This window comes from Dermacentor silvarum, chromosome 9 (genome assembly GCF_013339745.2).
Source record: "Dermacentor silvarum isolate Dsil-2018 chromosome 9, BIME_Dsil_1.4, whole genome shotgun sequence".
Classification (NCBI taxonomy): Eukaryota; Metazoa; Arthropoda; class Arachnida; order Ixodida; family Ixodidae; genus Dermacentor; species Dermacentor silvarum.
The window spans coordinates 139,142,296-139,159,857 of NC_051162.1; the positions used below are offsets into that span (position 1 = coordinate 139,142,296).

General features: G+C 42.2%; 1 protein-coding gene across 1 annotated transcript in view; it reads right to left on the bottom strand.

Moving 5' to 3' along the window:
- Positions 1-3,292: 3,292 nt before the first annotated feature.
- LOC119465025 (uncharacterized) overlaps positions 3,293-17,562 on the bottom strand; it is a 34,425-nt gene continuing 20,155 nt past the window's right edge. The window contains exons 5-8 of the mRNA XM_037725862.2: positions 14,727-14,776; positions 10,465-10,573; positions 8,389-8,454; positions 3,293-3,455 (exon numbers count right to left, since the gene is read on the bottom strand). Coding sequence (XP_037581790.1) covers positions 3,410-3,455; positions 8,389-8,454; positions 10,465-10,573; positions 14,727-14,776 — 271 coding nt within the window. The 3' untranslated portion in view covers positions 3,293-3,409. The remainder of the gene's footprint in view (positions 3,456-8,388; positions 8,455-10,464; positions 10,574-14,726; positions 14,777-17,562) is intronic.

Sequence of the window (17,562 nt, forward strand, 5' to 3'; positions counted from 1 at the left end):
ATAACTAATTAGCTGAGACGAGATTAAAAATATATCAGGAAAAATTTTTTAAAAAGTAGTATAGTCATGATAGACATGATATCAAAGCATGAGCTTAGTTCAAGTGCGCCTAACAAGCTTCGCTTACGTAAGCAAAGCTTGTCTTCCGATTCTAGTAAGCGAAGCTTAATTGTCGTCCGATTCTAGCATGCTGATTTCAGCGTGACGGCTTCCGAAGCCCAGGCGAAACGTAAGCGAAGAGCCGCCAACCCTGAATTTAGGGCAAACGAAGCGGAACGCCTGCGACAGCGTCGTCTTGCCACAAGCTCCCGCAGTTACGACTCGAGATATAGGCCTTTGGTTCAAGTTATGTGACACTATATATATTTAGTGGTGATTAAGTGAACAATAAAACAATATATGTGTGTAAAACACGCACACGTCTACGTGTGCCGGTTTCCGATAAATATTCAATGTCAATATTGCTCAACAATTCCCAATAACACTCAACATTATTCAACAATAAGTCAACACCAATTAGTCAATGACTTTAATGTTGTGAAGCGCTCAACAACTTTATTGTTGAGGTATTGTTGTGTACGCTCAATAACTACTGAGACATTATTGAAAGGATATTGTGTCAACAATTCCTCAACAATATGCCAACAACATTTCAATAGTCATTTTTATAAGGGGATCCCACTCGATGACCGCGAACATTTGCGGCGACTTCGCTGGTGTGTTGAGTAGACTAGTGTTAGCGTGCGCTTTGTGCTGCCTTTCGTTTCAAAGCGTCCCCTAAAATTGAGATTACGTGACCTCCAAAATTAGGTTGGGCTCAGTTCGTCTCACTGAGTTAGGCTCAGTTTAACTCGCTGAATTGAGCACCCGCCAAGACTTGGCATCCGCCGCACATTACCTCCAAAATAATGCACACCAGTTTCATGGTTGGCAGGGCCTATTTTAACGAAGTGCCTTGCAAAGGAAAGGTCAGTGAATTTTTGAAAAAGCATCGCGAAGCGTCTAGGTGGTACAATGTACCAATTTTTGTTGTTATTCTAGCATCTCATCTGCGCTGCTGTATTATTTTGGTATTTTGGTGCTGCAATATAGTTTTCTAGTGAACAAGCAGGGACTTTACAATAACGTAAAATGATGTATCGCTGGTCTGCCCTGAATACTTCTAATAGTAACTTGACCTTTACATACAAATATCCGGCCGTTCGTGTGGACTTCCAGGTAGTTTTATCCTAATAAATTACACGTCCCCGCACTCGTAATTGTGTAGGTTTGACTGAATGATAAGTGGCTAAAGATGCATAGAACTGAAGGAAAAAAATCATAAAAGACCTCTTTAAAAGTAAGTGGGATGTAGGGCCTCTGTGACTGCCTTCTATTAAGGAAATGTAGTGTATATTGCTGAAATCATACCCACGAGGCAAAAATCGGCGATTAGCAGTGATTTCGTTATGCTCACCCACAAAATGTGCTAGAACTTGCAATTACATTCCAAATAACAAGCCTATTCACAAGCTGCGGGATTGAACTGCTGTATTTTGTGACGCATTCTAGAAAGCTATAGATTTCGAAGACGACCCTAGACGCTAATGCATCCCACAACCTCATTATATGAAAATCAAATTAGAATTCGTGAATGGTCGCTCCGCTCCAGAATAACGCGTTCGTCATTCTGTCAACTCATCGGCCCTATTTTATACGCTTTTAATTTACGTAAGAAATTAGGTCTCTAATATATCGGTGAGAACACCTAAATAACGTATGTTCATGCGCGCGAAGAGTTCTTAAGTTTGCAGAATGGCCTTTTTGTAGCCGAGACCTAGTTTTAGAGCACCCGCCTCGGTTGTGGGAGGTTGTAGGTTCGATTCCCACCGCCTGCCGGACACCAACTGGTTCAAATGGCCGCAAACGTACGCCGGCCTGGCGTTCGGCTTTCTTCAAGGGTGATGCGCTTGGGAAAGGTGCCTGCGCCCTGAATTGTCGTCGAAACTTTTGTGGGCAGAAAATAAAGCGTTTCCGGCCGCACCCATGGCGGAAATTTCCCAGGTTGCGCCCCAAATGTACCTATTGAAGTGGTGAAGCCTTCGTGTAGGGGACAACCACCAATTTTCAAAGTACGATAATGGCTAAGAACCAGGCCGGGAGCGCTATTCTACCTATTTTGCCTGTAGGTACCCGGCGTCAGCACTTGCCTCCCAGAGTCACAGCGGATAATCTTCAGCAAGGTGGTCTGTGGTTGGACAAGAGGCGCCAAGAGAACACGCATGAAATATCTTTTGGGTTCCCTTTGAAGAAGTGAACCCCCACAGGAAGTCGAGCACTAGGCCATGTGACAGCTCTACCGATTTGAAAAAAACCGGTCGGTCTCCGGCGGCCCCGGCATGTTAACTCAGTACATCCCGCATATGTGGTAGAAGCTTTACCGGTGGTTAGTGGCCATGAGAGTGGCCCAAACCTCCTTTTTTTAAACTCACGAGGGTTTCGACGGGAACTAAGGGCGCATGCTTGTTACCCACGCGTTTCACCCCTGAGAAACCGAACGCCAGGCCAGGGTACGCATGTGTCCATTTAAACCAGAGAGTGCCTGGCGGAAGAGAGAATCGTGCTGGTTCATCGAATACTAAATTGAAACACAACACATGGTAAGTACAATGCGCAGGTCTCTTATTTACAGAATACGACGTGTCCATGGCTTCCGATCTTTCCATGATTGCGTGCAATACCGGTGTTTGAATGGTTACGTAAGAAGCGCATTTGACGGTTTCCACGTTGGCAATTCTGGTGATCATGTCATCAATATGCTTGCTGAATTTCGGCGCAGGTATTAGGTGCTCTAATACAGCTGAGCAGTTGTTAAACGCAACAGCACTTGATACTGAAGAAAAGCACCCGTGGCGAATTTAAATCGACTGCTAATGCACATATGTGGGTGATTTAAGAACGATTTAAGATTTAAGAATCACGTGAGGGATTTAGGATTGCATGTAGCAAAAAAGCTTCAACAAAATACCGCACTCGACTGCGGCTGATTAGATATTCATGAGAGTGCGGACAGAGTGTAGGATGTGTGGTCCGAATGTGTTGCGCTCGCAGCATGTCGATAGAGATTAGTAACAAATAGAAACTGGCAAGAAAGGCGATAGAAGAGGCCAAAAAAGGTGTATTGAAAAAAGTTGCAATGGAAAAATATGGTCATAAACAACTTTAGAGTAATGTATATAGCACAACCACTTGCAGGAATTATGTTCCCAACAGAAGTGCTCGTATTATTTACCGCTGAAAGCATAAAAAGGTATGCAATCAACGGTTTATTTTCCGAAGATGTCCAGTTGATTTCAATATAATCTTTTTAACTCTTTTTAGTCAAGTCAATGGAAAGGTGTACATGTAGGTGGCTGTCAGCTCAATCTTGTCAACATGCCAGAATGTCTAGATTTTGTTCCCCTTTGGGACATCTCCTGCAATGTTAAGAACAAAAAAAACAATATTTCATTATTTTACGAGACATCCTTAATGAGAGCGTAACGCCAACATAACGCCTCACAAAGATACCTATACAGATATTAACCTCACGCATTAGATAAAATGTATTGAGAAATGCATGTTTTACTACTCGTACGTAGTGAAACATGCATTGCATATTAGATTTTGTAAATGATTTGATGATATTGTATCTATAGGTACGTTTTCAGGGCATTTTGTCAGTACATTTTTCTGAACAGAAATATTACTGCTCAGGTGTTCCCTTGACGACTCCTCAACCCTACATAAGTAGGGCAATTGTTTTGAACGCATAAAAACGGCTCACGATTACGGCATTTTATTGCACTTGATATACGAATATCAGCAAACTGAATGGTGAAACCCTTCAGACAGCAATGTTCATGCAGCGTGAGCTGGTCTCCCATGGCTTAGAAATTTTGAGGACACTTTTTCGCCATGAGAACTTCTTGCGTAATTAAAAATACGCTGTCCCACCAAGAACTGGTGAATCAAAACGGAGTGAACTACCAGAAAGCACCCTACTTGTGGCACTCAAACATTTGCAGTGCGGCAAGTAAAAACTGAAATTTTCTTTCGAAATAAACTCACTCAGAATATACCCGGTGTTCAAAGTTAAGTTTTATGGTTTTCTTAAAACTAGGCACTGGAAGGCACACAAAGACCACCTGTGCAAATAGTTATGTGGCGAGGGGGCACAAAGTGAGATGATAATTATCGCTGTCACCAGCCCAATTAACTAATAATGAATAATTGACTTTTTGTTGACTGCAGTAAGTGGGTATGTTTGTATTGAAATGTTAGAGGCAGTCGTGTTTCTACACAGTCACAGTTGAAAGAATTCTTCTAGCGTGTCTGTGCTCCGAGATACCCGACTCCAAATTTTAATTGTAGTTCGCATGATTACGCATGCAAGAGAGTTAAGATCAGCGCAAAGCTCCTCCCTGAGGTGACGCTGCGGTTGCGTGCAGCGTTAAGTCAGACAACACGGTGGAGGCATTGGCAGAGATGATAACTGTCCGATTCCCCTCTGGACTGGCGGAATACAAAATCGAAGAAAACGGAACCGCTGACATAACACGCAACCGCGCAGGCTGTAACGATGGCGGCAACTGCCATGTCGAGATAATGGCGCGAGCGGAGAAACCGGAGGACAGTGCGCGTGCGCAATGGTGACTAGACGAGTGGGCATGGTTTTTACGCAAATAAAGTGAATGCTGATTTCCAGGTATTGTAAGTTCGAGTGAAATCAAGACCAACAACTGCACCATCAACAGCAGAAACCGTTTTATTTATGCTAACGAATATTTCACACTGCCGCTTTAAGTTTGGTGTGGTCATGCATAAAACTCATGAAAACACTTCACCGATGAAGATGTATATGCCCCCTTCCACAGCGACGCAAAGCAAAAACCACTCTCGCGTTGACTCGATAACTCTGCGCAGTACTTCTGGAGGGATACTCGCTCAGGCAGATATTACCATGTTCTTGATATCATTGACATCACTGGGCTCTGTTGCATAAACTCGATCTTTAATGTAGCCCCAAAGAAAAAGCCGAGCGGAGAAAGGTGAGGGGATCGCTGCGGCCAAAACATCACTCCTGCATGCCCGATCAACTGTCGTGGAAGACGTGGGTCCAACCAGCTCCTTGCCGTGGTGTAGAAATGTGGTGGTGCTCCGTCATGCTGGAACCACCCATGGCGCAGGTCATTCAGGGAAAGATTGCAGACGACAGCACCTAATATTTCATCCGTGTACATCTTTCCGTTCAAGTTGCCCTCAAAAAAGTAAGGTCCAGTGATCCTGTCCCCGAGTATGCCAGACCACACATTCACACTCCTGCGAACTTGATGTTTGTGCTGCCGCAGCCACTGTGGATTTTCTTCTGACCAATAATGCGCGTTGTGAATATTCACCGTGACATTGCGGCAAAACCGAGCCACATCTGTCCAAGTTATTCTGTGTAAGAAGTCCTTTTCTACATCATTTTTGATCAGGACCCAATTGACGAGGTCACCCCCCCCCCCCTTTCATCGTCAGCCTCACTTAGGTCCTGGTGATTATAAACATGATAGGCATGGGACTTATGCTTCTTTAGCACATTTGCGACTGTTCCAACACTGCAACCGCACTGACTGGCAATCTGTCGGATGCTGAGTTTCGTTCTGGCATCGACGTTACGCATGCGAAAACGCTGATTTCAAAGTCTTCATCGACAATTGTCTTCCTGGTCTGTCTCGGAATGATGGACTGACCCTGTTGTGCGAAAGCACCGAAACACATTTATGAAGGTAGGCCTAGTTGTAAGGGGACGGTGTGGGTGGAGAGCCGCGTACAGCCGCAATGCCAGTGAAGCGTTTTCATTCATCTCAGCCATTGCAAGTACCACGTCTACGTTTTCTTCGGTAGAATACCTCCTCCCGCCCGAAGCAGCCATATTGGCACGAAGGTACTCCACGTGGATATTCTTGGTTATCCTTCTGTACAGAAGCGCGGCTTTCCAGAAGCACTCTAGCAGAGGACAGTAAAGCTAATGTGTTCACAAGATGATGTCCCGGTGCAACCTCAAGTAATACAAAAATGTACCGAAAGCTTATTCTCCTGTTAACGCTTTTAACAGGATCATGCGTACTGCGTACGGCACACCGCGGTGTCATAACTTGATTTCGTCATCCGAGAGGGGATGGGGAACAGTTATCATCTTTGCCTATGCCTCCGCCCTGTTGTCAAACTAAATGCTGCACGCAACAGCCGCGTCACGTCAGGGAGGGGCTTTGCGCCGATCCTCACTCTCTTGCATGCGTCATCATGCGAACGACAATTAAAATTTGGAGTCGGATATCACGGAGCACGGACACGCTAGAAGAATTCTTCCAACTGAAACTGTGTAGAAACACCACTACCTCTATCTTTTGGATACAAACATACACACTTACTGCAGTCAATAAAAAGTTAACTATTCACTTTTAGTTAATTCGGCTGCTGACAGCGATAATTATCATGTCCCTTTGTGTCCCTGGCCACATAACTTATTTGAACAGCTGGTCTTCGCGTGCCTTCCAGTGCCTAATTATAAGAAAAAGAAACATAAAGCTTAACTTTCAACCAAAATGTATAACGTGGCACTTCACACGTGCGTAATACATTTGTGCATGTGGGCGTTCTTTTCTCATATATCAGTACACAAATAGTTTTCCATTCCCTCTCAACAGCCTAAGTGTGAGCATATGACAATCTGCGACTCAGCATAATATCAAAGGTTGTATTCGCTGTCAAGCTAACAGAGCGCAAAAGAGTTGTACTTTGTCCTCAGCACGCCTTCAAGAATTTGTTGGTGAAGAACCAACATACTACAACATCCTTAATACGTTGCCGGTCGCTTTGAGCAGTAAAACCTCACCATTCTCTAAAAACAATACTGGAAACTGTTATTGAACGTACTCGCGTAAGGCTTGCACCTCGATTGCGACATGTTGCCCATTGTTGGGGACCAAAAGTGTCATTCTCAGATTACTCGGGCATTAACAGCACTTGCGATACATTGTACTTGAGTAAGAGTGATTTTCATTTTGCGATTTCGTCAGCACATATATTTTATCAAAGGAGCGGGGTCTACATTAGCAAATAAGAAATGCTCACGTGCGCCTAAGAAATGATTTAAAACAAAGTTTTAGTTCAGACAACATCATTCGAAACATTCTGCACATATGTTTTTCGATAGCCGCAATTGTTGATCGGGGTGTTACTGGCGCATAAGCACAAACAAACATCTCTTGCTACAGTGAAGGTTGTTTAACAGGGAGGACACAAACGTGGAGCGAAGGAAAGAAGTACCCTCTATGGTAGCTATCTGCCTATGGCGTGGCGCTGCATAGCTGGAGGTCGCAGGTTCAATACCACCAAGACGATCACATAGGGGCGAAATACAAAAACGCTTGCGCTCACAGATGAGAAAATTCGGAGGTGGTCAAACTTAATCCGGAGTTCCCCTGTATGGCTTGCTTGATAATGAGGTTGTGGTTCTGACAAAAACTCGCAATGTAATTTTATTTTATAGGTACAGAACGCATGCAATATACGCGAGGAGGGCGCATATTATTGTTCAGATGCCTGATTTCAAAGATATCGGTATGTTAGCACACCTTAACAGGGAACATTTCTTTTTGCATTTCGTACAATGACGACCCGAAAATAATATTAATTGAATTGGATTGAGTCGCGTTGAAGGTGTCAGCCACTAAATATGAGCCAGAATTATCGCTTATGGTGCTGAGGCCATATCAAAGCTCTTTGGTTTTGCTGTGTTCATATTTCAGACAGCATTCCTATAATTCCAACTTTTAACTTTTGCTATGGAAGAATTCGGCCGCCATCATGATTTTTAGTGATGCCTGTGATATGAACTTAGAAAAGTGGTCTTTTGCCTGGCGCTTATGTTTTATCCGATGACTTTTTATGAGAATAGACGAAATAAAATACTTGAATAATTGTTTTTTATCAAGACAGTAAAATGAAATAAAGCTATTTCCGAAATGGCTGACTATCATTCCTTTGCTCAGTTTCCTTTTGAATGTGCACCACAGTGTTCTATTTTGTGACTACGATTAAGCAGTAATGGTACATGAAACTATACATAGTGATACAGATGAGCTACGTGTTCGTATTTGGTTGCTTGCAGAAAACGCAGCGTTCAAGAGTACTAAAACTGAGTAAGATCATTCCCGTTCTACAGTCAAGTGATAACATTGACATTTGTGCATTCCTCACACATCACAAATTCCGAAGATAATTATGATAGCTATAGTGTCCTTCTATGCTTGCTCCGATGTCTACTACAAAGTAGAAGACTTGGCAAATGTCAAACTAAACAATAGACCATGTACTTACAAGAACGTCTGATTCATCGTTGTCCAGTCCTGGCGAGAAAAATTGAAGAAGTGCTTCGAGCCAAATCTGTCGGTTAAGAACAATCCAAGTGTCAGTGTTTATGTACCGGCCGGAAAACCGTGATTTGCATGAACTGCCCCTAAAGTTACTGTATATAGTACTGTTACCTGAGCTAACACAATATGCATCCTTTCACATGTACGAAAATAATATTAATTGAATTGGATTGAGTCGCGTTGAAGGTGTCAGCCACTAAATATGAGCCAGATATATCGCTTATGGTGCTGAGGCCATATCAAAGCTCTTTGGTTTTGCTGTGTTCATATTTCAGACAGCATTCCTATAATTCCAAACTTAATGCAACAACCTTGATGACTTCTTTTGTAGTGGAAGTAAAGCGATTTTCTGACGGTACTGTTAAGCCATTGCTTTAGTTTTGCCATTACCTTCAAGGCGTGCGGTGTGTTTGCAATCACCATTGGACGCTTCTGTTATAGTGATAGCGTTTGCTTCAAAGAGAAACATGACGGATGCGGCAAAAAATTGGAGACGTTGAGAGCCACCTTGGTAGACTAATACAAAAGTCTCAGTCTTACGCCTAAATCTAAGCCCGAAGGAGCATGCAGAGAAAACAGCAGCACTGCGATTAAACGCACATAGACAACATAAGCCAAATATATAAATCTGGCAACGCTGAAAACATGACCGTTCGAGAAGCCTGGTTTACAAGTCTCAGTTGAACCCATTGCACTGTGTTGGTGAGTAATGTTTTCAGTATGACTGTTGTTCATTTTAGCTATGAAAACGTAACGCAGTATGACAAACGTGTTTGAATTGCCGCAGTTTAACATGAACAAGACGTATTGATGTCAATCAAACGAAAGTACACTAGATTTTTCTCTATAATCAACCATGTGCTCAATTAGCGATTTCGTGCACAGTAACTGGGCCTTCTGAGACGCTGATATCTGCAATAGTATGTTTTCTGTGGTACTCAACTTCGGGCACCTGCTGTCGCGTCGCAACAAAACTGTCAGTTTAAGGCGTTACTTTTGGTACTTTTGTTTCTGAATATCTTTTTTGGCACGTCTGCTTTCCTAGTGCCTTGCAGTCGCATGTTCGTGTTAACAGTTATTTTTCCATCTGCGAGTACCTTTTTACATGTATGTACTATGAGTCTTCGTGGTCACTTGCTTTTTTGTTTGGCTATACTTTCTGCATGAACTTTCCTGTTGTATATTTTCACTTACTTTATTTTTGTCTACCTGTTCTTCCCATAGCTGCCAAGATGTACCTGGCAGTATGTGATAAATATATAAACAAATTAAACACAAATTTCATAGTATTGGTTAGGCTGATATTGTTCATTGTCTTCTTTCTTTCTGGGGTTTTACATGCAAAAACCCGTTTTGATTATAGAGGCACGCTGTAGTGGAGGGCTCCGGAATAATTTCGACCACCTGGGGTTCTTTAACGTGCACTGCAACGCAAGCACACGGGCGTTTTTGCATTTCGCCGCCATCGAAATACGGCCGCCGCGGCCGGGATTCGATCCCGCGATCTCTTGCTCAGCAGCGCAACGCCTTAGCTGACAGAGCCACCACGGCGGGTCCATTGATCATTGTCATATAGAAGGACTTGCACAGTACAATAATGACGTTGTTTGTTTGAATAGCTAATTTTCTCCTGCGATCGTTCAGAAATTTGATTTCGCATATAAACGCAGTGTTAGAGCGTTATTGTGAGGCCAGACGTGTAGAATGCCTTTTCCTCCTGACGCTGAGGTTATGTGATTTGTGAATGCACAAATTAAAAGAAAACAAAAACAAAAACAAATTGCAGCTATATTGTACACTCACGTAGCTAAAAAATGTAACTCGTTAGGCTGCAGGTGTTTTATAGATAATATATCGGTCAAGAAAGTTGAGTCACGTGGAAGTACAAACACAAGATTTAGAGCGCTTTAGCCAAAAAACTCATTACCTTGCTATACGTGTATTTCTACACCACCATAACCACCAAGGAAAGTTGACAAATGCAAGTTCCTGAATGTAATAATCTTACTTCGAAACTCACGTAAATGCCGTTGCCTTTATTGTCGACCAAGGATTCTCAGATTGATGGTGGTGTAGAATGACCGCACCGCTTGTATTACTTGTACAAAACGTTCCATCGGTCTCCAAGGCTGCGTAAAGAAAGTTAAATTCTAGTGAAATCAGTCATGGTTTTCTTCCGCTGTCTTTGTATTAGGCATGCTATTGTTCAAATTCCGAATATCGATTTATAGCTATCTTTATGAGACAGGCTTTCTAACAAACATGTTTGTCACGTTCTCTAAAATCAGTACTCTTGTAACCGTTTCATTAATTTCTAAGCTTTTATCACAAAACCATGATCCAGTAACTCATAAAACAATACCGGGAAAATGGATCACTTTTGGTAGTATTTAGCATACTGTTCCTCTGCTTAATCCGAGATAGGCAGGAAATTTGGTAGGCTAGTAGGAAGTGCTAATTTAAGTACAAAGAAAATTTCGTGGTCTCCATTGTGAAATACAGAAGGCGCTTTATCACTTAACTTAGCAGGTTCAATTTATGAAGCACTGTGGTTACTTTCAACGCGGAAAAGCAAGAATACCATATACAGGGTGTCCCAGCTATTACGCAGCACGATTTAAAAAAAGAGGTCCGGCGTTACGCGAAGCAAACCTAGTGCGTATTGTTTCCATTACAGTGGAGTAGCCGCCAGTAATTTTTTCGTTACTGAGATTTCATTAGGTAATTGTATATAATTATCTAACTCGAGAAGTACTGCCCTAATTATCAAAGTGTCAATGAGAAAATTGTAGAGCAACATGAAAAACTCCCGATACAGCTTTCTGTTGCTCAACACGTGCTACATAAAAGTGTTTTACCGAGCGCGAAAGCAGCCCGCGAATACACGTAAAGTGCCTCGAGCGGCCAGTCGCCTGGCAATTTTGCGTGTATTCGCGGGCTTCTTTCGCACTCGGAAAAACACATTTATGTAGCACGTCTTGAGCAACAGAAAGCAGTATTGGGAGTTTTTCATGTTGCTCTACAATTTTCTCAATGACACTTTGATAATTAGGACAGTACTATACGTACTAGGTTTTCTTCGCGTAACACCGTTCCTCTTTTTTTTAATCGTGCTGCGTGATAGCTGGGACACCCTGTATATTGCAGTCTTAGCCGCTTACCGATCTTTTTTTCTTATTCGCGTATTCAATTTTGAAACAGCTGTTCATAAATGCTACAAGCAGGCGAACGTTCCTTTACCGTAAAGAGTGATGTACGTCCTACCATAAACATACAATTTACCTTGCTTTTTTTTCACGAAGAGCAGATGATCGCACTCGCTCTTGCTGATGGTTAATATTCTAGCCTCATGTAGCCTGGCACTTCACCGAGCTCGGTTTTTCCTACTTGAAGTATGCCGTAAATATTTACTCCCGTGAAAACTAACCTAACCATCTTGCGTATATGTAGGCTGCTTGGATAGAAAATTGCGAATGTATTGTCAGAGAGTAACCGCAGCACAAAGTGACGTTTCTTCAATGTTGAAATCCGTAACTGCAGCTGGAATTCCCGTTTGTATTCAACGTGTGTTATGCCTAGCTGGCCATCATGAATCCTCCCAAGTCTTCAAGTCTACGTCGCAGGGCATATAGAAAATTAAGGCGCGAAAATGCGGCGCCATAGCTCGTTCCCCTAGTGCTCACTGACGATTTATGGGCTTCGCGAAACGTTTGTGGCATGAATAAACGAGTCACAGATCACGCATGCTTCAAATCTTGATATTCGATATGGCCTAACAATGTATAAAAACAGTAAATCAATGATTATCGGCATGCGATTCACTGTAGTCGTTTCTGTTTTCTAGATGGAACTGACAAGTTTCTGTCATCGCCCTGTAGGGTATTTTTGTTGTTCTTGTAGTTACTGCATTCAGGCAGCAGGATTGTTCTTGCTATATACGTTAGTTCAGATAATTGTTTTCCTTGTGTGTGTTTGTGTGTCTTTAAACATGCAATAGTAGCACTCTAAAACTATGAAATTCGCACTTGAAGTATCTATATTTCCCGTTTTATGGGACATAATTTCCCGCCAAGCCGTATGTATCAGAGGCATATTCAACCTTTCTAATACGTCCAGACACATTATTTTTCATGTTTTCGTGCTTACGTAGAGACATGTTTTCTTTTAAACTGGTGCACACGTACGCATAACTTGATATTTCCGAATGCGCCGAAGTGAAAGCCAGCATTCCACATCGCGTTATTCAAACTACTTGCAGCATGGGTTCAATAATGACTCCTCTATTTATCCCAAAGCGATGCTAGGAATTCAACATTTTAGCACCCAATAAACCACTCTGCTGATGTCGAGGAAAACATCAGTTTACAGCATTATGAATAATGGTCCCTCTTTCTCAGATGTTCCCTCTGACACTCATTTAAATGTTCGTAGATAAGCGCGCAAAAAGCAAATGTTCGAAATGAAAATGTCCGAAAGCAGTCATATTTATTGTCAGTTCCTTCGACTAACTTATTGCAGCAAGCCAGAAAGATGTGCAGCACCCCCAACTTATTGAAATATTTTTTTCCTTTACTTGTCCGAGACTGACACAGATAATAACACAGGCGTTCCGAAGTCAATGCACAACTGTGAGTGATGCCAATTGAGTGGGACTGCTTTATGCGGTATTCTTTTCCAGGACTTCAGAACTATACAGCAGATGAAAATGAGAAGTAGAGGGCGACTTAGTCATATAACATTTGGTGTCTGCGTGCTTTGGCGCTAACTACCATAACTATTAGGACAGCTAGCGCTTCTGTGCACAACAGCCGCCTTCCAGTAAGTGGCTTATCCCAGCAACAAAAGGTCGCAATAAAATGTTTCGTTATGTACTTTGGTGTATTTGCGAGCATTTTACTTAAATACACGTATATGCACTTGCAACGAATTTATCTTTACTAATAATCCACCAACGATTAGTTCTGTCAGATGATGGCAAACATTTAGGAATAGGTCTGTCAGGCGAAACATTGTTATGCACTTTAAATTATTCGTCTGTAAACATCCATGGTGGCAGTATTGCTGGAGGATGTGCTTTGCCTCAGGAAAGCTCGCGATTCCCAGTTTATTTTTTTAGATTAAAGGCAAGCATCACTGATCTTCATATTTCGTGTTTATTTCTGGGGTTTTACGTGCCAAAACCACGATATCTTACGAGGCACGCCCTAGTGGGGAACTCCGGATTAATCTTGACCACCTGGTGTTATTTAACGGGCCCCTAGTGCACATGACCCGGGTACTTTGCATTTCGCCCCCATCGGAGATATTCATTTTTCATCCCTCTCAGACTGCAGCTATCACGTTCACCAAAGTAAGTTTTCCGTGCCTTTATCTGTAAGCCAACGTTAACGTGAAACATCCATACGTTGAGCATGCGTCAGCCCACTACTTTTGTTCCGTTTACCACATAAAGGTGAAGAAAAAAAACTCTTCCATCTAATTTTTTTTTATTTGTTGAGTTGCTGGTGCGCGTAATACAAAGGGGAACATTTGAATGTCAGCTGCATGGAGCAATATTTTGATGCGGATAATGTGCATTTTTGTCCCCTATGTTCCTCATATCGTGCTGTCATCATTACGGCACATATTTCATGGGCGCATCCACTCGCAGCGGCTTAAATCTTACGATACATAGATAGTGTAAAATTAGTTGCTTCATTCTTTCTTGAACAGTATTCAATGTTATGGAGTGAGATTTACTTGATATGCAATGATATTCCAGCGTATACTGCAATCCCGCTTGTTTCTACGAGAACGAGTAGAAAAAGTCTGCCATGAGGAAATGAATATTTATGCCATTTTCTGGACAAATATCACTTTATGTGGTAAAACAATATTTCAACAGTTCTAAAACACATCATGTTCTCCAGATATTCTTCAGGATATCTTACGCCCAAGTGGTGATAAATTTTCTGTATTCATGGCTTGTTAACGTCAATTTAAGACAAACTAACGTTCTCAGAAGAACGTGTTAGAGGAAGCAGGCATAATCTTTGCAGATGTTGCGCCACTTGCAGACCTTTTATGCTGTTTACACACACATGCATTGGAAAGTCTGGCACGTTGCTTTACAAAAATGACCTTTTTCTTGTGAGAAACTGAATCCTAGCAAATCATAAGCATGGTTTTCGCCAAGCGAAAGTATATTATTCTCGATGCAACGGCTAAATCAATCTATTCTCGCTGATCATAAGGAGTAACACACTTTGCATGAGTACTTGTTCCATAATTTTAATTCCATACCTGACTCACTCCGAGGTCTGGAGCCAGTCCCCATGAACTTCTTATCGCTCCTGAGAAGAAAAATCCGAGATATTGCCGGCATTAGTGCTTTTTACCAAGTTCTTAGGCCGAAATAAATGATAACGTTAACGCAATAATTGCAACGTTGATTTTCGAAAGCTGTAAGAGCCAGTGTGCAAAATGAATTTGTGACGTGCTTTTTCTTTGGTGTGATGTAGTAACGTGTATACGAAGGTTATCAACCTTCCCCCTCTTCAATTCTAGATTTCCTGCTTAAATAATTTTTTGCATATGTTTCTGTCATGCATATTCCAAATAGCCATCTGAGTGCACTCCAGCGTAGTACACTTTGAGGCCTTCTAGTTTTTCTCCTTCCCCCAACCCACCCAATCAATGCAGCTATAGGTTTTCGACATTAGCAATTCTAAACGAGACTTATAAATGTGCCTTGGCCTCGTGTGTTGACTACCATTACTTACTCTTGTCCCGCAGCAACAAATTATGATGAGGACGCAAATTATAAGCAATGATAAAAGGATAGGGCTCCACATTCCGGCAATACATTCCTGTTTACACAGGTCTGAGTTAGCAGAGTCGCCGTTATCTGTGCAATGAAGTGAACGGGAAACAGTTTATTATTCCTTGCTTGCGATATTCCTTAATTAAAAAGAGGTTCCTCGTATAAACAAACTTGACGTCAACATGAATGGTCTCGTCATGCTTTCATATTTAGCACCCAAAAATAGGATGCAGCCAATGCAATGCTACTAAACAATCAACTATCATATCATATGTCCGGCTTTCTTAACATAGACAATGTTTCAATTTATATTTTGAATATTTTTAGACTGACTCAACTGTTACATCTGAAAATAGTCCCACTCTTCAGTAACAGGTCTTTCCACAATAAGGCAGTTTTTATATTCTAAACCGGTTCACCACATTTTTACCAAACCGCTCATTTAATGACCCATTTATAATTTGTTTCCCAAATGTAGGTATCAATTGTGCACACAAATTTAAGCCGATTGTTTTCCTGGCCAGTTGTTACACCTTTTTGAAGGGACAGAAAAGGAGCGAAAAGGCGCTCACACATCCACTCGCCCTGCACACTCCTTTCATTTTGCGCCCATTTTTTTCTCTGGTTTTCTGCACATTCGCAAACGGCAGAGTGCACATTCGCAAACGGCAGAAAACGCATCTGGAGCAAATAGGTTCGACCTATTGACAGGGCGATAGTTAAATTATGGGGTTTTACGTGCCAAAACCACGATCTGATTATGAGGCACGCCGTAGTGGAGGACTCCGCAAATTTGGACCACCTGGGGTTTTTTAACGTGCATGTAAATCTAAGTGCACGGGTGTTTTCGCATTTCGCCCCCATCTAAATGCGGCCGCCGGGGCCGGGATTCGATCCCGCAACCTCGTGCTCAGCAGCCCAACACCATAGCCACTGAGCAACCACGGCGGGTTTATTTACAGGGCGATGGCGGAGTATGATCGAAAAAAAGGTGCGAAATTATTTGATGCAACTGGAGGCCAATGCATCATGCCTTACTGATTTTCATTTTCTGCAACGTCTATACTGCCCTGGCGCCGTGTTATATTTTGCCGTGGACCAGTCAAACCATAATAAACGTGCTTCAGAGCTAGATAGTTAGTTGTTGAAGATAAAACAAGTCAGAAAATAAGGTAGAAACAGGTCAAGCGCTAACTCGCAGGTAACGGTTACACATGCAAAGAACCAGTTGACATGCGCAAACTGCATCGCACACAAATAGCAAGGAAACTAGTCGTATTTTTTCAAAGCATAAGAAAAAAGAAATGAATGCAATCTTATATCTGAAATGCTTCTTCAGCGCTGCGAAACAGTGAAGATGCTGCATTCCTAAAAGCCTACTGTCAACTGATTTCAGCCGCAATGGCTGCCAAGAAGCCGACTGAAAATTCCAGTCACACCACACACACTCTATGTATATTGTGGGAACGCCGACATGATTAGCAGCTTCAGAGCCAAATGTGGACGAAAAAGACGACGGACGCGCGTGCAGTGGCACGAGGGACGAGCGAGCTCCAGTCTAGGCTGGACGCTATTGGGCGCGGCCAGCCTAGACTGGAGCCTGCTGGCGTGGACTGCGGGATCAAGCCGTTTCCCACAATATATATAGATGAATGAGAAGAAAGGGAACCAAGGGAACCGGTTTTAAATGCGAAGCATTTCTTAGCGAACATTTGCCACTTTGACAGTATCTATCTATCTAATCGAATCTATCTATCTATCTATCTATCTGTCTGTCTATCTAGCCGCCTACGTCTCGGTGCTCTCATGGTCGTATCGTTAACTTGATAGTTACCAAAATTGGCATAGTATGAATAGAGAGTGAGAGAGAGAGAGAGAGACAGAAATACATTTAATAAATAAAATAAATTGTGCATGTAAGAGTGTATGACGAACATAAATGCGAGGTTATGACATGAATTTCAAGACATGCGTGTCATGCAGATCATAAAACAGCCGCCTAAAATGAGAATGACCCAGCGAAAAACACATTAATACTCAAAAAGCAATGAAATGGTTTCGAACGTCGGTACTAAGGGAAGAAAACGCTAAATGAACATGGCAGAAGTAATCGCCATGAGCCTTACTCTGCAAAAAATGACAATGACTCAGCGAAAAAAAATACTCGCACTCAAAAACCAACCAAATGCATTCTGATGTGGTTACTAAGTGAAGAAAACATAAAGGATGATGGCAGAGGTCATAGTCATGAGCATGACTCAGCAAAAATGACAATGACTCACCAAATAAAGATTAACAGCTCAAAAACTACTGAAA